Raw genomic sequence first — 22,499 nt, 5'->3', positions numbered from 1 at the left:
TTTCTAGAAGCAGTAGTCCCCTGGAGATGATCACATCAGGAAGCCTCTGATGACTCTAAGAACTTTTTCTGGGCCACAATGGAGAGCTCAGAGCTGATCACTTTACAAACATTATTGAATTATTGCTCCCTAAATCCAGGACTTCCCTGAGACCTGGCTCTCCTCAGTTTGTGCCCCTCTGCATGTAACGAGTGGTCCACAGGGCCAAAGGCCCGCATCCCTTTTATAGATTATACTTTGCCCCAAGCTCACTGTGCGTGTCGGCTGTCTGAGGAGTGGCTAAAGGGCAACTGTTTTCAGGCGTGTGGACAGAGCTTGGATGTGAAGCCTGGGGTGCCCACATCATTCTCTTGAGGACCTTCAGGGTGTGAAGTGTGCAGGAGAGAGAAGAGCTCAAGGATGTCCTGTTTTATAAAGTCTTTGATGTCAGGTTCCTTCTTCACTGTCAGCACTGAGCAGAATCTAAGGGCAGCTGGCTTCTTTCTTAACCTCTCCAGCAGGAGGCGGAGGGTGTGCTTATGTGCGCCAGACCTGGCGTTGAATCCTGGCTCTGCCAACAACGTGCCATGGGACCTTGGACAAGTTGCTTGTTCTCAGAGCCTTGATGTTTCTTTTATTTTAACTTGAAAAGTGGAATTAATATCACCTTTCCTCTAGATGTGTAGTGAGGATTCAATGTGATAACTACGTAAAATATGGAGCATAGCACATAGTGGGTAGAAAAGATGGATGAAGTGTACTTGGGACCAAGGGGAACTGAAACGGTTCGGGAACGGTTGCTGAAAACAATTCTTGTTTACGATCGGTTCTTAGGTGCTAGACAGAGTTTCTTAGCAGAGCTTACAGGACCAGGGGAAGATTGACAATACAGTAAAAATAGTTCATTTGTTTATTCATTGCCCATCAATTATTTTATTGAGCATCTACTATGCGACAAATGTGGTTTTAGCCACTGGAGACACAGCCCTCATAGACCTTTAATCCAGAGTGGAAGAGACCCAGTTAAACAAGCCCTTTCAATACCGGAGCTCTGTCACCTATGAACAGATTGGGTTCTGAAAACAGATTGTCTATAGTTTGCAAATCCACAGTGACCATAAGGAGTTTGGGATTGTAGTCCCTGGAGGCATTTCCATCTAGAAGAAATGTGAGCTGACTCCCCAAAGTTTTAAAACCATCCTTGTTGATGACATTTGTTTGTAGGACGTCTTTCCCCAAAGTAGACAGTGTTGTTTGCAATGAAAAGCTGTTGAGCAATGAGTGACAAGAGCTCATACAACACATTAGTGACTGCTCAATTTCTGAAATAATTGTGCATTTCTGCAGGAAGAGATAAAAGACGGAAGTATAAACCTTAATGTTAAAAGTGATTATCTCAGGGTGGTGAGATTAGAGGCAATTAAATATACATATTTTACCTTACCTGTATTTCATAATTTATTTTCCTAAGGTGAACATGTATCGCTTTTGTAATTTAGACCAACTTATTGTTTTGACTAACAAGCCGCAGATGGTTGGTCCAAGGTCTGTTCTGATCTGAACCACATCAGAGGGAGATGAGTGGGTGGAGTCTTGAGGGGCAGAAGGGGCCATCTGTGAGGAGCTGTAAGGGAAAGTCAGAAAGGCAGAGGATCTGGATGAACAGAAGCCAGGTGGCAGCTAAAGCCGTATAGAGGCGAGGATAAAGCAGCTGCTATAGGGCGGGTCTATGTTTTGGGGTCTTCTTTTAATTTTCTGTTGCCACAATAATGCTGCATAGAACTGTCCCAAACTCAGTGACACAGGACAAGGTTGTGATTTGGTAATTTAATCTGGGTGGCCCTTCTGGTCTCAGGTGGACTCCATGGGTGTTGGGGGTCAGCTGGCTGTTGGCTGGGGCAGCTTGGCTCTGCTCCACGTGTCATTCCATCCACCCACAGGCCAGCCGGTACCTTCTCACGGCAGGAACAGAGGCGTATGAGAACAAGAGGAAATGTAAGAGGCCTCTGTAGCTGAGGTTTGGAACTGGTGCATCATGACGTCTGCTACCTTTTCTTTGGCAAAGTAGGTCACAGGCCTGGTCCAGACTTGGTAGATGGAGGGGAATAGACCCTGACTCGTTAGTGAGGACAGCTATGGGGCCAAAGGAGCCAGGGGGGACTGTCTACCACAGGCCTGAGGCTTATACAACACGGAGGTCCCCTTTTAGGAAAAAGGACCCTAAATTATGAACACAAAATTGGAGATAGGGCTTCGAAAGGAGCCTGATCAAATGAGAGGTGCAGATGTTTAAGATCCATTAGCTTCATGGCAAATCTCTCTTCCTCATTTTCACAAAGAAGTGAGAATTGAGAAGCCCCACTCACTGGCAGCTGAGAAGGAAAGCACAGCAAAGCCACTGTCATGTTGGTGGCAGAGCCTGAAGTGAAACCCATTCAGCCCTGAGGCGCTTGGATTCTGGTGACCTCTGCTCTGGTCTGATGAACTCTGTCTAAACACTGTTTCTTGTTGCTCCTCCATGGAGAGGCTTTGTTCCTTGGTTTTCTTCAGGTCCAATGCTTTAGACTTTGTTTTTTGTGATTCTCGGGTGGGCCTTACAACAAACTTCTCATGGACCTTCTATTCCAGAGTGGGAAGAAACCCGGTGAAACTGGCCCTTTGAATACAGGAGTGCCTCCACCTATGAACAGATTGGGTTCTGAAAACAGATTGTAAGTCCACAGTGACCACGACCAGTAGCTTGAGCAAGACTGTTCTTTGTAACCAGGAGATCCCAATGAAACTGCCAACACGCGCGCACACACACACACACACACACACACACACACACTACATGTGCACACAATGTGCGTGTACACATGCACACGTTCACACAGGTGATTCAGGGCAGGGGGAATCTCAGATGGTCCGTCCAATCCCTTCTTTTACAGTGGGGACCTGGAACCCCGGGGAGGTAACTGACTCATGCAGAAGTCGATGACCCAGCCAGGTCTAGGGCGCAAATGGGTCTTTGAGGACACAGGGCCCTCAGGATAGCCTGGCTCTCCTGTAGTCCCCAGAGGCACTTGTTCAGAGCAGCAGTCTTGCTACCATTCCCAGACACTGGGGACATCTCTGTACTTGATTCAAAAGGCAGTCCTCCTTCAGTAGGCGGGGCCCAGGGAGGCCCAGGTCAGATGCATGGGCCACAGGCAGAACTCTGAGCAGCTCTGAGGCTGTTCACTCCTTACTGCCCCTGCCCAAGAAAGGAAAGGTTACCGGACGACCCTCAAAGCATCTGCCCCCTTGTTTTTCAGGCTATCACTTTCCCCCCGAAGCCAAACACCGTCCCTATTTGCAGAGGCCCGCGGTCTCAGCATAACCGCACAGCGACCTGGACAGAGGGTGGCCTTGCGGAGCAGGAGCAGTGAGGGCCACGGGCTGACCAACTTCTCACCCCCTATTGTTGATCTGTTGATCTTGCTTTATGGCCTGGAGATATGTAAAGTGAAAGGCCGGCTCTGGCCACATCCTGGAAAAGCCACAGCTTATCAGCTGTTGTGTTTTACTGTGCAAATAACCTTCTTGCACTCCTACTCATTCCCGATTAGGGTGTGAGGGGATTAGATCCCCCCTTGGGGCTCACTTGCCCCTCAAGATGTCACAGGGTGTGTGTGACACAGAGCAAAAGTGGCTCCAGGAGAGAAATATGAGAAGGGCTCTATCTTTTCCTAATCTCTGTGCTCCACCCCAGGGCTTGTTGGGATCCTGATGGGGGAGGGAGTTAGGGGACAGGCTCAGAGTTGTTGGAAAGTAGGGAGTAAGGAGAGCTGGTGCTTCCTTTCTTCCTACTTCAACCGATAGATATTATAAGGTGGGGGCTGAGGCATGAGAAGGTAATAACCATGAACAAGGAGCTGGTTTCTTCAGACAGGAGCCCTTGGCATGACTGTGGCCCCGAATTCCCCTTAATGCGATTGAAATCCTGACCTTCTGGGCTCCTGAGAATCTGGTTACACCTGAAATTCCAGGTTTAGGATATTTTGTCCATCAGCTTTGGGTATCCAATGGAGCTGGGTTTCTCCTGCCCCTGTCTACCCACCTATGGAGAGGATTGCATAAGAGCCAGCTTGAGCCCATGGGTCTGTGCCTGCAATTTCCAGAAGACCTAGAAACACTGCAAAGTTCTCTTTTTAGAGAGCCCATGTGGCTCCAGACAGGAAGGTATTTCTCAAAAGCTTATTCACAACCTCTATGACTTCTTGCATTGCTAACTGCTTTGCCATTTCACCCATTCCCCCTCCTTCCTCTTTTAGGTTTATTCATCAGTGGGAAGTGACCAAAGGAGGAAGTGCAACAGCAAGAGTGAACAAAAGTAGAGATTGCAAGATGAAGGAGTTTACTCTGTAGTTTGTCCTTGCCCACGGGCTTGACCCAGGAGGACCTGTGTTTGGAGAACGATGTACCTGCTGCTGCTCTTCCCCCTTCTCTGCTCATTTTCAGGTGAGTGGGGTCTGGGTCTGTACCTGTGGGAAAATGTTATGGGGCAGGAGGAAGTGGCTGGCAGATGGAGGAGGGGGCCCAGCAGGTGTCCTGCTGAGAAGGGGACCCCATTGCTAGGTCGTTCCTCCGGGCCATGAGCCTGTGGGTTTCATCCACTCAGTCACTCACCCAGTGTTTCAGTGCCTACAGTTGCCAATGTGGAAATATTGAGCGTGGTGTTTGTGATGAACCCAGCACACGGCATAATTCCTGAACACCCAGGGGCTGATAATTCAAAATGGACAGATGGGCCTCTGTGGTCAAAGCAGAGGGGACCTGGTTCTCAGGAATGCGGATGAATGCTTGCTTCTGGACCTTTGTGAATGCGTTAGGAGCAAGGGAAGGCTTTGGGGAAGAAGTGAAGGTGGAGGGGGCTTTGAAGGAAGGCAAGCAGGGAGTGTGCTGAATAGGGAGGGAATGGTGATTCTAGGCATTTGGGGTAGAAGGAAATAGTAGAAATTGCTGAAGGACTGAAAAGTCAAGAGGAGGTAGCTTCGTAGGATAAAGAAGGAAGCGGTGGGGCTGAGATACAGGTAGTGATAGCAGGTTGAATTAAACTTTAAGTTGATGGATACCATTTTGATCAAAAGTTAAGGGGATTTTCTTGACTTTGACATGTTGGAGGACCTCAGGGCTTCGTCTTTGGGCTTCTTCTTTATTTAGAGTCACTCCCTTGTTGCTCTCACCTCCTCTTGTGGCCCTGAACACCATCTCTATACAAATGACTCCAATTTGGTATCCCTAGCCCAGCCTGGACTCCGACTCCAGAATCATCTATCCAATTGCCCACTGAACATCAGTCAGATGTTGACATTTCAAATGTGACCTGACCACACCTTCCCCCTCATATTCCTTTCGCCCCCACCTTTGTGTTTGGAGCCTCTGTCTTTCTAGGTGCTCAGGCAAAACCCAGGGAGCACCCATCTCTTTTTTCATATCCCATAATGATCCTTGGAAAATGGAGGCCAGATCTTGTCTCTCCTTTGGTCAAAACCTTCTGACGACTTCCCATCCTACTTGGAGTAAAAAGTCCTTACAGAGGCTACAAGGTGCTCACCATTTGGATTCTTCCACCTCACCATCTCTCTGGTCTCTCCTCTCCTCTGCTCCCCCTGGCTCAACCCACTTCAGCCACACGGGCCTTTTAGATGTTCTTTGAACATGCTAGGCACAGTCCTGCCTCAAGGCCTTTGCACTTGCTGTTTTTTCTGTCCAGAATGCGCTTTCCCAGATAGCCACAGGCTCCAAAGGTCCCTCCCCCCTGTCATGTTTTTGCTTCTCACTGAGGCCTTCATTGATGACCCTAATTAAAATAGCAATTCCCTTGCGTTATTTTTCTCCCCCCATCGGGAGAGAATGGAAGCTTCAGGAGGAAAGGGATTTTTCACCTACAACCACACAGATTAGACAAATAGTACTAGTTGAATGAGTGAATGTGTTTAATGAAACAGAAATAATATGATTGCTGTAACGACCCCACCCCCAGGCCCAGTCTTTCTCTTTCTACTTTCGTAGAACTGAACAATCGAGAGGACTTAACATTAATGAACATTATTTGGAGAGGACATACATTGCTCATGGGAATGTAGAGTGGTGCAGTCACGTTGGAAAACAATTTGACATTCTTAAAAATGCTAAACATGTGGTTACTATGTGACCAAGCAATTCTACTCCTAGGTAAATGCCCAAGAGAATTGAAAACATGCGTCCATGTAAAAACTTGGATGACAATGTTCATGGCAACATGATTTGTAATAGCCAAAAAGTGGAAACAATCCCAGATGCATCAACTCGTGGATGGATAAATAAAATGTAGTCTATCCATACAATTCAGTCAAAAAAGAATGAAGCACTGGTGCTAGAACATGAATGAACTTCAAAAACATTAAGCGAAATGAAAAAATCCAGACACAAAAGGCCATACACTGTATGATTCCATGTATATGAAATGTTCAGAATATGTGAAGTCATAGAGACATAGTAGATTAGTGGTTGCCAGGGGCTGGGGGTGGGGAGGGAGTAAAGGAAAGTGGCTGCTAATGAGTAAGGGGTTTCTTTTTGGAATTAGATGGTGGCGATGTTTGCACAGCTTGTGAGTGTCCTAAAAACCACTGAATTGTACACTTTAAAAGGGGGGATTGCATGCTATGTGAGTGGTAGCTCAGTAAGAACAATATCAAGGAACAGAGAGAATAAATGAGAGCACTAGAGTTCTCCTGAGAGAAGCTTCTGGGTCGCCCCTGGAGTGTGTGTGGATCTGAGGCCCTGGAACTGGACGTTCAAGGCAACCGGATAGCCCTTTTTGGTTTGTGATTCTTCCGTGATCTGATTTGATCCTTCATTCCATCAGCCATAGGAATGAAAAAGATACTTGCAAAATGTGACACGTGCTGTGAGGAAAGCCAAGCTGGTGCCCTGACAGTGAGATTTAGGACGAGTAGGAGGCTTTAGCCAGCATGAGCGGAAAGGAGCCCTCTGAGGAGACTCCTGAACTGAGACCCGAAGAGCAGAAGCAGCAGGCACTTAAGATCAGGGGACAGCTTTCCAGGCACAGGGAACAGCAAGTGTCTGCTATGGAAATAAGCTTGGCTTTGGCATGTTTGAGGAACAGAAAGGCCATATGGCTTGTTACGTGCTTCAGAACAGCCTGGTGTGGCAGGTTGGGAATATACTATTATCTCTTTGGGGAAAGGATTTTAGGAGAGGAAAACAACATGCCCAGGACCACTAGGTTGATAATGGAAGAGCTGGGGGCAGTGCTTGGACGCTCAGTCCCGAGTTTCGGTGTAGATATGGAGAAGGCTGACTTTGGGTGAAATGTTAGGAGAGAAATTGGCAGGGAACACACATAAAGCCCTGCTTTTCTTCTGATGTGTGGAAACGGGGGAGCTTGATGGTGAGCAGATGTGAGAGTAGTGCTGGTGTGAGTGTGTGTGCTCATGGCTCAGGTGTGACTGAGGCAGAGTGGGAGGGTCTGTCTGAAGCCAGCAGGCACTGCTGCGCGTTAATTAGGAACCTGGTCACCAGTGTGAACCTGTCACCTCTCACCAGCCTCTCCCCCAGAACGTCCAATCACAAGTCACAAATTTACCTGGCACTGCTTCCCGCTTCTAAAGGGTTCGTTATTTTAAAAGTACACAAGAAAAAAATATCAACCAGTTCCCACTGGGCTTTATAGCATTCATTTTCTGTGAAAAAGAAAGAGAGTTTTAATTACCCTATTTTTTTTTCAGAGAAAAATGAGTTGCCTTGTCCAACGTAAGCTGCTCCCTAACTGGCGGCAGAGATGGACAAGACTCCAGTTCTGCTGACCCAGCGTGGAGACTAGCTGATGTCTTGTGCTGGGCTGGAGATGGGGTCTATTATCTCCTTCTGGGGCTCAGCTTCCTCCTGATCTAGGATTGTTCCCAATCGATCATGTAGGCTGTGAATAAACACACCTGATGCAGATGGTGCTCCTTGGAGCTCAGGGCTGCCCTCTGTCAGGAGGGTGCTCTGCCGAGGGTGATGACGAGTGGGCACTTGGGCAGAGGGGTCCAAGCAGGGAGTTGCCCAGATGCTTCGAGAGTCAGGCCCCAAACCAAATGCTCAGGGGAGACAGGCTAACAGGGCGGCTAAGAGTGGATATTTATATATGATGTATGAAAACTTCAGATTGTATCAGAATCTCTGGCAAAGCCAAGTTCAAAGTGGTGAGAACTAGAGACCATTTGACGGCACATAGACAGAACTGTGCTACCAGCTGGGTGTCGGTAAGGAACAGAAATATTTCAAAACTGGTCTAGTGTGGAAAAAAGGAGGCGAAACAGGAAAGGAGGAAATCTTGTGGCACATGTAATCAATAAAAATGAAATAGTGTGTGGAATCGAAATGTGCAATCGTAATAGATATGAACATTTTAATTAAAAAAGGATACTTCATAATTGCAGAACTTTATGCTAATACATACTCCATAAAATAGATGACTTTCTGGGACACAAAACAATGGAATTGATTCAAGAACAATAAAAAAACTTGAATAGATCAATATTGATGGGAAAATAACTTTAAGTAATCAAAGAATTTGCTCCAATTGATGTAATGTACAGCATAGGGAATATAGTCAATAAAATTGTGATAGCGTGGTATGGTGTCAGATGGTTGCTAGACCTATGGCGATCTCTTTGTTAGGGATAAATGTTGAATATCTATGGTGTACACCTGAAACTAATATAATATTGTATGTCAGATATATTTTAATACAAATATTTTTAAAAACATGAGGAGAGGTTAAAAGTCTAAATAAAGCGAAGCCTCCGCCAACAGCCACCACAACAAAAAGAATTTACCCCAATAAAGAATTTGCTGGATAGTTTTGTAGATAACGTTTTAGGGTTCTAAAGAAACAAAAATTTCTTTGTTCTATTTATGTTCTGATAACAGAGCATAAAAATGATGGGAATCTGCCAGACTAATTTTGTGAAACTAACGTATCTCTAATACCAACCTTGACACAGCACAAAGAAAATTATAGAAAAGAGCCTTACTTCTGCATATAGACCTGGAGCTCAAGATGGATGCCAGGTCCAGCCAACAGACAGGGTTTGTGGGGCCCAGTTTGTATCTGTTGTTTTAAAGTTGAGAGGTTCCACGTAAGATCCAGATTTCTGGCTACTCCAAAAAAATGAAAAGATCTGAAAATACAGAGCCTGCTGCTTGCATGAGGACAATCGGCTGACATGGAATGGGGGCCCTGCCTTTGCATAAGTCCCCTGTTCTCCCATCTCTGTGGTCCTCACTACTTCCCAGGGTCTGGCACTGAGGCTTAAGTGACAGCTGTCATTTTTCATTATGCTGGAAGTATTGTTCTCCTTACAGTAAAGAAACATTTTGGGCTGGCCCGGTGGCTCAGGCGGTTGGAGCTCCGTGTTCCTAACTCTGAAGGTTGCTTGTTCAATTCCTCGAGTCCTTCAAGGGATGTTGGGCTCCGCCCCCTGCAACTAAGATTGAGCACAGCACCTTGAGCTGAGCTCCTGAGCTGCTGCTGAGCTCCCAGATGGCTCAGATGGTTGGAGCCAGTCCTCTTACTTGTAAGGTTGCCGGTTCGACTCCCACAAAGGATGGTGGGCTGCGCTCCCTACAACTAGCAACGGCAACTGGACCTGGAGCTGAGCTGCGCCCTCCACAACTAAGACTGAAAGGACAACAACTTGAAGCTGAATGGCACCCTCCCCAACTAAGATTGAAAAGACAACAACTTGACTTGGAAAAAAGTCCTGGAAGTACACACTGTTCCCCAATAAAGTCCTGTTCCCCTTCCCCAATAAAATCTTTTTAAAAACCCCCACAAACAAACATTTCTCCATACCCTGTTTAAAAGATGAGAAAAAAAAGAGAACCAGAAGAACATACATGATAATAAAATGCTGCTTCACTCTATAATACCTGCCTTCCTGCAAAGCTATAGTATTGAAAACAGTATGGATCGGCATAAGGATAGACAGACACATGGATCAGTGGAACAGAACGGAAAATCCATAAATAACTCACAAATTTGCTTTTTGACAAAGAAATCAAAGCAATTCAGTGGAGAAAATGGGATCTGCGTGGCATGGGTCCACAGTTGGCATTACGGTTTTGGTCAACTTCAAAGGTGCCCCGGGGGGGGGTTACTATAGAGCCACTAGAAACCCTTCGGACCACTAGGGCCACAGCCTCTGCACAGCCAGGCGGTGAGGATGCTTCAGCTGGACCCACTGTGATCATGGGGAAGGTCAAGGCAGTGTGCCTTCTCCTGTGGAAATGGGTCCTCTGGTACTTCCTCCCCATGAGACCAGTGTCCCAGAGATGGCTGCATAAGGATATTGCTGGAAATACCAAGATGATATTGGCCATAGGGACGGGGAAAAAGGTGAATTGCAAGAAGCTATTATTGCTCGGTGTCAACATTTTTGTTTCTTTGAGATCTGTAGTTGTGCTCGTAGGTGATTCTCATGGTGACTCTGACCCAGTGGAATTTTGAAGGACAAAAGGTCTGTCTGGTGGAAGGGGTATTCCCTTCTTGACTCTATTTGACCCATCAGGCATACGGAATAATTGGAGCTAGTCACAGTGCAGGAAGCGGCGGCCCTGCCCTCAGGTGAGAAGTGACAGGTACATGGGTTTGTGTTTTCCAGGCTGTTTCTCCATCCAGGGCCCAAAGTCCATGAGAGGCCCAGAGCGGGGCTCATTGACAGTGCAGTGTCACTATGACCCCGAATGGGAGACCTACGTGAAGTGGTGGTGTAAAGGAGCTGCTTGGGGTTCCTGCAAGATTCTAGTTAAAACTACTGGATCAGAGTGGGAGAAGGACCGTGTGTCCATCAGGGACAATCAAAGAGACCACTTCATCACGGTGACCATGAAGGAGCTCAGGCGAGAGGATGCAGACACCTACTGGTGTGGGATTGAGAGAAAAGGAATTGACCTTGGGTTCCAAGTTGTAGTGACCATTGGTCCAGGTAAGAGGATGTGATGTGTCTCTTCATGGTCTGCTCGGTCCTAGTCCCTAGGGTCCCTCTGTAATGACTTAACTCACTCAGAGTGAACTGTCACAGGGTGGTTGAGTCCTGAGGTCTCGTGGAACCCTGACTGATGGTTGCGCGTGGGAGGGGCAAGGCTTCTCTGAGATGCTTCCATGGCTCCCAGGACCTTCTCCAGGATGGGATCAAGCCTCATTGGCATATATATTTTTTCTCTGTACAGCTCAGTGCCTGAGTCTATTGTCCATAGAGATGAAGGTGATGGTCCCAGTTTTAGCCTGTGGGTCAAAAGGACCCTCTTCCTTGGGACCCAGAGACCTCAATTCCTGCAATGCTTTCCTGGGACCTCTGGTGCCCAGATAGTCCTGCTCTTTGTGGAGTGTGCAGCTGGGACTTCACAGCTGTTATTCTCACCCCTCCACATCCAATCTCAGGGAGAAAGAGGCCCAGAAATTGGATGGGGGCCTAATTTCTGAAGTGTGGAAAGGCCTCAGAAATCAAAGAGCTGCATTCCTGGTGCCTGAAAGCCCATCGTGAGCCGTTCATGTATCTGGGTTTAATGACACTCTCTTCCTAAGTCCTTCTAGAATGCAGACACTCCTGGGAATATCTTGGTTTGAACATGTTTATCTGTCGGGCTGTTTCTGCCGACCCGCGGACAGGCAGTGCCAGTTCACAGGGCACTAGTGGCACGAGGGGGACACACAGTCAACAGAACCCCCACAAAACCTGGAACCTGGGAGGCCTGTTATATCTGCAAAGCACAGCACGTTCACTGTCTTATGGAGTCCTGACAGTATTCCTGAGAAGGAACTGTCCCCACTGTAGAAACTTAGAAACTTGTCTAAAGTAGACACTTCCTGAACATTGTCATTTTGTTCAGGGCTGGTTCTGACCTTGGAAGTCACAGATCTTGGGTATGTTACCTGGTAAGCCTCCATTCTGCTCCTATCCTTGCTGGATAAATAAGACGGGGGAGGCATTGGCCGAAGCCCTGTCATAAGCAGCAGGAGTGCTTCAATTTCAGCTGAACTCCAGCTGCCCTTGACCTGAAGCAATCCTGGGCCCCCTCCCCCTTCTAAGGCCTGCTTGATGCCCTCTCTGGACCTGTGCCCAGCGCTACCTGCCTCTGAGGCTCTGAGTCTCGTAGAGGCCAGGGAGGTATGAGTGGTCCAGGCCATAGGCCCCTTCCACGGCCCTGCTCCAACCTCCTCAGGCCAGGGCACCCCCTCACACCTAGGCTCAGAGCCACATGCAGGGCTGTGGGCAGGCTAAGCAGGCAGAGTAGAATGTAATCTGGTCTGTATGCCAAGCAACAACTACAGTGTCGACCACCCCCACTACCTCTACTGCCACCTCCACCAACAACATCTTCACAGCTGAAGTCGCCCCAGAAAACATTACAGACGTCCCGACGGTGACCAGCCACCACACTGATGGCAGGTAAGTCAGCTTCGATGCTGCTGTTCCCTGTGGCCTATGTGCCCCAAACTCCTCCAATGTGGGGACCCTTTCTAGTCCTAGGTCCCAGCCAGGATGTCAGGAGCCCCTCCCACTTGCTATCAGGCTGCACAGTGTTTTGGGAGCCCCCAGACCTTTCCTCCTGGAGCTCAGTGCAGTTTGCAGGTTTTTGGTTCTTTCCTTCATCCATCCCATTTTTACTGAGCTAATGTCTACATGGCTGGTACTGCGTTGAGCTCTGGAGACACAGACGTGGAGCACCCCCTGCGGAGCTCAGAGTATGGGAGATGAATGAGCAGGCACACACGGCCTGTGGCACGGCCAAGGCATGCGTGGGCATGGGGGCGTGGTGCTCTTGGTCCAAATTCCGGGAGAACAGGGAGGGCCTGGGGAAGTCCTGTTTCCCTAACCACTGCTATGGCGACAGCAGTCATACTGATGGTCCCTCATGTCTCTAGAGCATGTGGTAGCTCCCAGAGGACGTTCCCATCCTTTATTCTGTTAACGCTTTGACCCTGCCGACAATCACCTTATGAGGAAGGATGGGTAGACACACACGTTCCCATTTTACAGAGAAAGAAACTGAGACCTGCTCATGTTTCTTAGTGCCCTGCCCAGCCATGGCAGCCAAAGGGGCTCTCTGGAGGCTGAGAGGTCCCTTTTGTTTCTTCCTTCACTTTGCTTGGCCTTCTTGCCTGTGTTTCTAGATCTGCTGTGATCTATTGCTGAATCTTCCCACAGAAGCCATATGGGACATCCCCAATCTTTCTGTCCCAAGGACCCCTTGGTCCCCTCTTCCATTTGCCCTCTGTTTGGAGAGGTTCTTTCTACCAAACTGCTTTTAATAAGTAATAGCTAAGGAGTTTCCTCATTTTATGAATCAAAGCCATATGTAATTACCAATTAGGATCTATGATCAGCATTGAATGGATAATTCATTCATTTATTCAACAAATAATCAAGCTGTCTGCCCTCCAGGCACTTACGACCAAGACGTAATTAATGTACCAAATAGAGTTAATTGATGGATGAATTCATTCTACAAATTTCCATGAATATTGATGAGTAAGAGATAGTCCTTGATAGTCAAGGCTGCTATAACCAAGTACCATAGGCTGGGTGGCTTAAACAACAGACATTTATTTCCGGACAATTCTGAAGGCTGGAAGTCTGAATCAATATGTCAGCAAGCTTGGTTTTTTCTGAAGCCTCGGTCCTTGGCTTGTAGATGGCTGTCTTCTCCCTGTGTCTTCCCATGGTTTCCGCTTTGTGTGTGTCTGTATCCTAATCTCTTCTTCTAAGGACCCCAGCCATTTCCCTCCCAGTAGAACCAGCGAAGGTGAGCATAGTAAGACATGAGGAAAGAGAGTTTGGGGGAGTGGAGGCCATTGTCAGCGTTGATCGTTTTCTTGGAATGAAATGGGGCTGTTGCAGGATTGTAAGCAGAGGAGGGATGTGCTGGAACTTTTGGTTAAGAGGATTCCCCTGGCTGCTCTGTTGGTGCTGAACTACAGGAAGCCTCCTGGGGCCGCCATAATGAACTGGGGGACTTACAACAACAGAAATTTATTCTCTCTCTGCTCAGGAGACCAGAAATCTGAAATCAAGGTGTTAACAGGGTTGGCTCCTTGGAGCTCAAAGGTAGAGCTCCGTCCCAGGCCTCTCTCTTAGCTCTGGTAGTGGCTGGTGGTCCTTCGCGTTCCTTGGTTTCTGGCCGCATCACTCCAATCTCTGCTTCTGTTCTCCCATGGCCTTCTTCCTGCGGCGTGTGTGCCCACATCTCCCTTTTATAAGGACACCAGTTATTGGATTAGGCCCAGCCTAATCCAGGAGGACCTCACCTTACATCTGCAAAGATCTTATTTCCAAATCGGTCACTTTCACAGGTGACCTTCACAGGTTCTCCGTGAACATGAATTATGGGGTAAGGGACACTAGTAAACCAGTACAGAGGATATATGTAGAAGCAGGGAGACCTTATCGGCGCCTGTTGTCATACAATTTCTGTTAGGCTTCTAGACCTACTGAAACTTTTTCTTAAACCATTTTTGAGGGCACCCAGGAGTGGGGGTTCTCAGTCTGGAAACCGCAGATCAAAAGGTGTATGACCCTCCTTGCTATGAGGTAACTGGGATAAGGCCCAAAGGTGAGCCAGGCTGCATGGGTGTCTTCTGTTTTTTTTCCAGCGGTGACTCCATTAATCTCAACACCCTCCTGCCCATCTTCTTTGCTGTGTTGCTGCTTCTCTTGGTGGCGGCCTCCATCTTGGCTTGGAGAATGGTGAAGCGACAGAAGAAAGGTGAGAGGATCAGGGCTGAGATGGGGCTGGGGCTGGGCTGGGTGCAAATGTGTGGGGCCAATGGCCAGAAATGTCATCCAGGAACCATCTGGCCAAGGGATTACCCACCTGGTCTGGAAGGGGGCACTGTACCAAAGGCCACTGGCAGCTGAACCCAGGAGGCGTTGGCATTAGCTGTCTGCCTTGCACATCCCTCCTGGCTCTCCTCTTCTCTCTGACCCACCTCCCTCGGTTTCCTGGCTTGGCTCTTGGTGGCAGAGGTGGCAATGGCCTTAGGTAGGCAGCCCATTTAGGGCATCACACTTATCCACTTCAGTGGAATTCATGTGGTTACCAAGGAGGTACTGAGCTGACATGGGGCTAGGGAGAAAGACACACACACACACATGAGCGAATGTGCACACACTCATGCATGCACACACATGCACAGAGACACACACACAGTTAATATACATATGTGCACATGCATACACGGTTGTACACAGATGTACACACACACACACACACACACACACACAGTTCTCTGGGTTTTATTAAAAAGGTTGGCTGTGACTCCTACCTTTGCTCCTCCTCTGCCCCAGCCTTTGCTCAGGCCGACCTACTGCTCTTGTAAATTTGCTCCTTAGGGAAGAGGCTCATCGCTCACCAGCCTGCACTTATCCATCACGAGGCATGGCCTCAACCAAACCCTTTTCCTGTCTGGCTCCACTTCCCCATTCTCACGTAGCTGCACCTCCTTCCCCTCTCAGTACCCACTGGGACCTAATCTCTCATGGTGCCCTCTCCACAACCTGGGGGATCTTGTGGTTTGGGGGGCAGCGTGCCTGACCCATGTTCATCATGTTTTCTCCCAAATGTATTATCTCTGACTTAAGTTCTAGGTACTTTCCGTGCTTCTCAGTATCTAGACTTTTGAAACTAAAAATCAGGGGAAAAACTTCTTGTTTCTCTATTGTCTCTAAAGCAGAGAGTAGAGGGAGGGCCAAGGGGCAGAAAGGGGAGCCAGCAAAAACCCGAAAGCTAGCCCACTATGCTGACCCAGTTCACACACTCCATTTGGAGGGCAGCTTGGTTCAATCCTCTGTCTCTGTGAACAGCTTTTCCTGATGGGCACTCGTGTGCCAGGCACCAAGAATACAAGGAAGGGGCAGGCTCAGCCACCCTGTAGCCCACAGCCCACCTGAAGACAAACCAGAATCCAGTGGGACAAAGGTGACGAGACAGACATAAGTCAAGGGCAGTGGGAGCTGGGGAAGGAGGGATTAGACAGCCTGGGTGGCAGGGGGAGGTAGGTGTGAGAGATGAACCAGGTAGGCACATGGTGGAGTTATCGGCAGCACTTCCGGCAGGAGTTCCAGGCTAAGCCTGGGATTGCACAGGAGGAAACTTAATCCCAGGAGAGCCGATGGCTGGCAGAGCCACTGATCAGTTGATGTCAGAGTTGTGTGTCATGGGGAACAGATGGGCTGAGGTCTCCTTATTTTTCAGGTAGAAAAATGGAAGCTCAGGGAGGTGAAGGGCCCTGTGTCACAGAGTGTCTTTTGAGGAGTCAGAATTAAAACCAGGTCTCCTGTCTCTGAGCTTGGAGACTAATTTACCTCTTTCCTTCCGTATTTCTCTCCCCCAGACCTGCTGGTCCCTGTAAGTCCCAGAATAGGCTTTCTAATTCTGATTGTTTTTGTCTTTTAGCTGCTGGGACATCCCCAGAGCAGGTAAGAAACTCCCTGAGGTCAGACCAGAGAACCAGACAGCTCCTTTCCCTCTTTCCTCATTTTCCAGCTCCCAGGAGCACAGGGTCCAAAGGTATCAGACAAACCACATACCCAAGTGTCCACATACTCATGGCCCAGTTGCAAGGCCTGAGAGAATGGCGGGGGGTGCTGGAAACAGCCAGAAGGGAGGAAGGCAGGGAGGGGACAGCGTGGGGGACTGAGAAGTGAGGGGCCCAGGGAAGCAGAAGGCTGGTGTCCTGTGTGAGAGAAACCTGGGCTCCCTCTCCTAGGTGGTCCAGCCCCTGGAGAACGACCTTTGCTACGCCAACCTGACCCTGACGCAGACCGGAAGCTTCCCCAGCTCTTCCCGGAAGGAGGCCTTCACAAGGTCCCACGCTTCTGCCCAGGAGGAAGTGGAATATGTCACCATGGTGTGTACTCGGTGTGGCCCAGAGCCAGACCCGCACAGAGGAGGGTGGGCGCTAGGCAAAGTGGCAGCTATTAAAAGACCTGTCTGCTGAGCTCCCCCAGGCTTTTGGCTCCATACTAGGAGCCCAAAGTGTCTCCGTACCCCGTCTCAGCAGTGGGGACCCAGAGCCTGGTCATACACGGTCCTCGTGTTGGGCAGGCAGAGTACCCTGGGACTCCATGCAGACTGTGCCGCCCGGCACGGAGCTGAGGGAGAGTGTCTTCTGCTGTGGGAGATGCTCAGGGTGCCTGGCAGGATACACAGGGGAGCTGGAGGGTCCGAGAGTGGACTTCAGGAGCCCTGAGGGGGTCTGTCCCTCAGCCTCATGGAGGCTTCCTCTGACCATGGGCTTAGCCTCCTCCAGCCTCCCTGACCCAAGCGTCTTTATTGCAGTCTCCCTTTCCAAATGAGGACATTTGCTATGCAACTGTGTCTTTGGACACCTCGGACCAGGAGCCAACCTATAGCAACATGGACGGCCTCATCAGTGACCTGCCCAACAGGAGCCACGAGGAACTCACGGAATACAGCTCCATCAGGATGCTTTAGCTCGTGCTAAGACCTCCCCTCCACCTCACACAGGGCCTGTCAGCATGTCCCGGCCTCGTCTGCTTTCTGTTCCCAGTCCCCTCATGGGGGCCAGCTGGTGCCTGAGGCCTTTGCCTGTTCCAGCCAGCCTCACCCTCAGCTCTGACCTGGGATCCAGGCCTGGTCTCAGGGAGCCTCTGGGAGATACACAGAGGTCTCTCCACATCCCTTCCTCTCCCACACAACTTGGGAGGGGGCCAGGGCCATGCTCTGGGGCTGCAGAGGGAGGAATAACGAATGATAATGATACTAGGAATGCATTGTTATTTACTGCTTACCACATGTGGTGGGCTGAGTAATGGGGCCCAAAGATACCTGTGTGCTAATCCCCAGAACCTGTGAGTGTTAGTTACCTTACATGGCAAACGGGGTTGTGCAGATGTAAAGAAGTTGAGGCTTTTGACAGGAGGAGATTATACTAGATTTTCCAGGTAGGCCCTAAATATAACCACAAAGGTCCTTATGAAAGGGAGGCAAGACAGTCACAAGAAGTGAAGGCAATGTGACGTGGAAGCTGCCTGTGGAGCGATGCGGCCAGGAGCCGAGGACCGCCGCAGCCTCTAGAAGCTGGAAAAGGCAAGGACCGGATCTTCCCCTGGGGCCTCCAGAAGGAACCAGCCCTGCTGACACCTTGACTTTGGCCCAGTGAAACTGATTTCGTACTTCTGGCCTCCAGAATTGTAAGAGAATAAATTTGTGTTGTTTTCATCAAGCCACTAAATTTGTGGTAATTTGTTAGAGTAGCCAGAGGCAAAAGATACTATGTGGCCGATGCTCTTCCCTACAGCAACTAATTTAATCCTCAGGACAGCCCCGCGAGGGTGCCTTGATTACTGCCCCATTTTACAAAGGAATCGAGGCAAAGAGGGGTTCAGTGAGTTACCAAGTTTTATCGCTAGCAAGTGTGTACACACACTCACACAGCTACTCACACGGGGATAGTTAGCGAATATTTACAAACTCTGGATTCATCGTCTTTATTCCAGAGTCCCGGAAGCCCTCCCCTCCGGAATGTGACCTAAATCCTCTCATGTCTCATTGTCTCCATGGAATCGTCCAGTTCCCTGCCTGGAGTCCCTCTTTCGTTCTCTGTCCCTGAGCCCATTCTCCTCCCAGCAGCCAGAATGATCTTTTTAAAGCACAGACCTGCTCACTCCCTGTTTATTACCTTCTGGTGGCTTTTCCCCCAGCCCACAAGGCCCCAGGACCCACAAGTCCCTGCCCACCCCTTTGATGCCGGCCACTCTCCCGCTCAGTTGCTCTGCTTATCCACACCGGCCTTTCAGCTGTCCTTCTAACAAGATAAGGCTTGCTCCCTTTTCAGGGTCTTGGCACTTGCTGTTCCTCCTTTGTGGAACGCTCTGCTTGCAGATATATGAATATTAGCTTCTTTTTATCATCACCACTCAGTTCAAATGTCCCCTCTCAGAGCGGCCTTCCCTGACCACCCAACGGCAGTGGCCCCTGCTACGCCTCCCATTTCTCTGTCACGTTGCCCTGTTTTACTTCCTTCATAGCATTTACTACTTTTTGAACTTATTTATTGGTATGTGGGTTTGCTGTGTTCCCCCCTCTATTAGGCTGTAGGCTGCCTGAAGGTGAGGACTTTGCCTTATTCACCTCTATACCCCCCATGCCTAGTTTCATGTCTGATAAGCGGTGGGTTCTGGAATGTTTATTGACTGAATGAGTAAATAACGCATGTTGTTTAGACTTGGAACTCAGAGCAAACTCTCGGGAGCAGGAACACCTGTGTTCATCATTCCAGGAAAGACATTCTGGGCCACCTGGGCCACCTAAGGAATTTCAGCATTGCCTTCACGAAGTGTGAAGTGGAGCAACTTCTTTCTCTCCTCCTGAAACAGGGGAGAGGTGATTCCTCCCGACTGGAGGACAAAGTTCTATTACTTCACTGAAGTCTCTTTTGGAGGGGGCCTGGAGTGAAGTGTCAGGGAAAGGAGTCATGACTTGGGAAGAAATGAGCTATGCCTGGGCCACAGGCAAGTGTCCCAGCAGGTATGGGGGCCGTAGGAGTGTTTAGTGGGCCGATTTCAGTGTGTCCTGGGGCTTTTCAGATTTCTCACAGCTATGGACCCCGCAAGTGTCTGGGGGTGGTGGTTTTGGTGGATGGCCATTCCAGCATGTGCCGCTCTTTGCTTCTGCTCCCACTCCCTGAATAATTCCCTAGAATCTCAAGAGCTTTACAATCCTGGGGAATTTGCAGAACCCAAACAAGCTTAAATATTGTTGGGCCGGTCATTTATGCTGGTTGGGTCAGAGTGAGACTGTTTGACCCAGGCTGTTTGAAGATTTACAGAACAAGAAGTACCAACAGAGAGATCTTTAAATGGAAAAGCTCAGAGCAGAGCAAAAGTTGAGTGAGTAGAAATGTAAAAGTCAGAATAGAAAGCCTTGGGCCAGGGAATCATTGTGCCATTTTAACGACTGCGTACAAAGTGGTTTCATTGCTGAGTTTTTAAGCAGCCAGCACCAAACAGAATCTCTAAGTACATAGTCATGTTGGATACTAAGGAATTCATCTTTTCTGGTAATCAGATACTAATGAAGATTACAGCCGTGAAACTTCTGACCTAAATCGAGAAACACAGGGAGACTAGCACTTTTAATTGCTTTATTCAAGCTTTAAAACAGGTGTTTACCAGGTATATCACTGGCTATAATGTTTTAATCCAGAATTCCAGTCACCTGGATTGGTGGCTGTCTGAAAAGGGACCTTTTCATGACCTCAGAAATGGAGTTGACTAGCCCATGACATTTGTGAAACCTGTCCAGTCCATTGTATAGGCGGACAGAGAAGATTTCCGACTGGTGGTCCTCAGGGGAGGTATTCGGGTTCATTAGGTGTTGGGTCATGACGGCAGGAATCTACCTCGAAGCCAGCCCAGTTTGTTCAAGCCTGAAATAGAGTTTAGAGAGTGCCAGGGAAGTGGTCAGGGCTGGGAGGAGTGAGGCAAATATATGCCAGAGGTTTGAAAGGAAGTTGTGCCTTTACAGATTGGTATCTTCGTGTTGTCTCAGCCGTATCCGGCTGTTCCATAAATTCTTTGCTAAGGCAGATTTTGGGTGCTAGACTAGCACCTTTGTTGCAAAAGAAGCGAAAGTTCAGATATGATTCCTCTGGGCTACGTGAGGCTGGCATTTACCATTTTGCTGTATGATTTTCAGGAAAGCACATTGTGTTGACAAACTCCATGATATTTCACCACTCAGCTCTGATTGAGTGCCTAATTATCTACAGCTTCTCTAAAGTTGCTGGGGTTTCCCTCCTCTGGCTTTTGAATTATTAATATTTAAACATTCTACTTTATAAAAATTGTAGGGTTTGGACAGTCACCTTTTGAGAACTAGTTGTCTATTACTGGCCTTTAGAAGATGGAGTCTTTTTGAGAGTTAGCTGAGGGAGGAAAGCATACTGGGCTTGTAACCTCCAAAATACATGATTAAGAGAAATGTCAGACTGAAGTGAGGCTAAATGCTACTGTTGCCTGACACCTTAAAAATAGAGTTCATAGCCGCTTAGCTGTGGAAGAGCCAAACTGCTGGGATCAGTTGATTTCATTTCATGTATCAACAATTTTTTAGATCGGGAGGGATTGATACATAAGGTCAGCCTTTTATTTTACCAAGTAGGAGGTGCATTCTTATCCAATGTAATTTGAATTGACATGGGTTCATTGAAAAAGTTGGTTAAATCAGGGAATCATGAAAAAGATACATTCTTTCTCTAAATGCTTTATTTTGACTCAGAATATCTAACTGCTAACTGCGTAGTGATTTGCTAGTATTTTTGATGTCACCGAAGCCTTTTCTTTGCTTGTGGGTCTGAGGAAAGAAGGGTCCCACGGCCTTTTCTGCATAAACTACACACTCATGTCGCATGGCGCTGGAATTCCAGTTTCAGTTTCTCTAACATGAAGCCAGACACTCCAGACACTTATGAAGCAATCTGATTGCGAAACCCTTTTTCATTTTTGTGTTTTTACTCTGAATATTTTATAGTTCTCCCTCATTCCTAATTCGACAGTATTTTTTAAAATGATATGCTTTTCTCGAGTCTTTCCAAAGCATTTAATTTAGTTTCTGCAGAAAGAACAGTTCTTTTTTGTTCACGCTCTTATTTCACACATCAATGTCCTTTGTGTTTATAACCTTAATTGATTAGTTTATGGGTGAATTAATGAAATTACATAATTATAATTAACATGTATAACCAGCCTAAACAAGTTTGGGCCCAAACAGAGTCAACTCTGGCTGAATATGTACCTCAGAGGGTGAGAGCAGAAGTGAGTGGGTCTTCAAGAGAAGAATCTACCCATTGCCACAGACAGAAAGTCAGTATGTTTCACCAGGAGACTAAAGGCTGGTGGTTGATTTAGTAAGTTGCTTAAGAGAGGGATCAGTGAAGAAAGTGTCTGCTAAACCATCTGTTAGGACCATAATTTCATAAAAGAAAGGACATTTGAGGACCCCAAGTCTTGGGAAATACTGCCTAGAGTAGTAGGCAGTATTTCCCAAGAAAGGACAATTGGTAACTTTATGCCAATATGGATTTATGTTGTGTGTGCACAAGCTCCTGCAAACTGATTGATACTGAGTCAAGGATGGACAGTCACATATAGAGTAAGGATTGGCAGCCATTGATTTTGTTCACACTGTTCTCTAGAAAATGGATTCTCTCCACTACACCCCAGCTAGTATAGTCTAGCGCCCCCTGAAAGGCCTCTAGTAATTATATGCGTCTGGACACTGACTCACGTTGTCACTCATGAGGGCCTGTGGTCCAAATGCAGTGGGAAAGGGTCCCCTGCAATCACGCAAATTCCCCTTGCCCAGCACAAGCCCTTCCCCAGCGTAGTTCCCTGAGATCTCAAAGTCACATGGCCCTGTCCTGAGGGCATGGGGTGCTTGCATCAAGGAAGGGTGGCTGACTCACTGGTTTTGCTGAAGGG

At 48.1% G+C, this 22,499-nt stretch overlaps 2 protein-coding genes across 5 annotated transcripts in view; one reads left to right on the top strand and one right to left on the bottom strand.

The window, feature by feature from the left end:
• RAB37 (RAB37, member RAS oncogene family) overlaps positions 1-22,499 on the bottom strand; it is a gene marked incomplete at its 5' end in the record, with an annotated part of 47,886 nt that overhangs the window by 14,678 nt on the left and 10,709 nt on the right. The window lies entirely within an intron of this gene.
• CD300LF (CD300 molecule like family member f) lies at positions 4,279-18,247 on the top strand. 3 transcript variants are annotated; one of them, XM_081029418.1, is made up of 7 exons: positions 4,279-4,461; positions 10,656-10,979; positions 12,380-12,443; positions 14,648-14,760; positions 16,450-16,472; positions 16,763-16,903; positions 17,335-18,247. In XM_081029418.1, the coding sequence occupies exons 1-7, from the start codon at positions 4,419-4,421 to the stop codon at positions 17,488-17,490; spliced, it is 864 nt and encodes a 287-aa protein (XP_080885544.1). In that variant the 5' UTR covers positions 4,279-4,418; the 3' UTR covers positions 17,491-18,247. The 3 variants fall into 3 exon arrangements, with proteins under 3 accessions (XP_080885544.1, XP_080885543.1, XP_080885542.1); XM_081029417.1 differs by having other exon boundaries at positions 12,326-12,443; XM_081029416.1 differs by having other exon boundaries at positions 12,314-12,443.

Source organism: Rhinolophus hipposideros (genome assembly GCF_964194185.1).
Source record: "Rhinolophus hipposideros genome assembly, chromosome: 20".
NCBI lineage: Eukaryota > Metazoa > Chordata > Mammalia > Chiroptera > Rhinolophidae > Rhinolophus > Rhinolophus hipposideros.
This window is presented reverse-complemented; position numbering and strand designations above follow the sequence as displayed.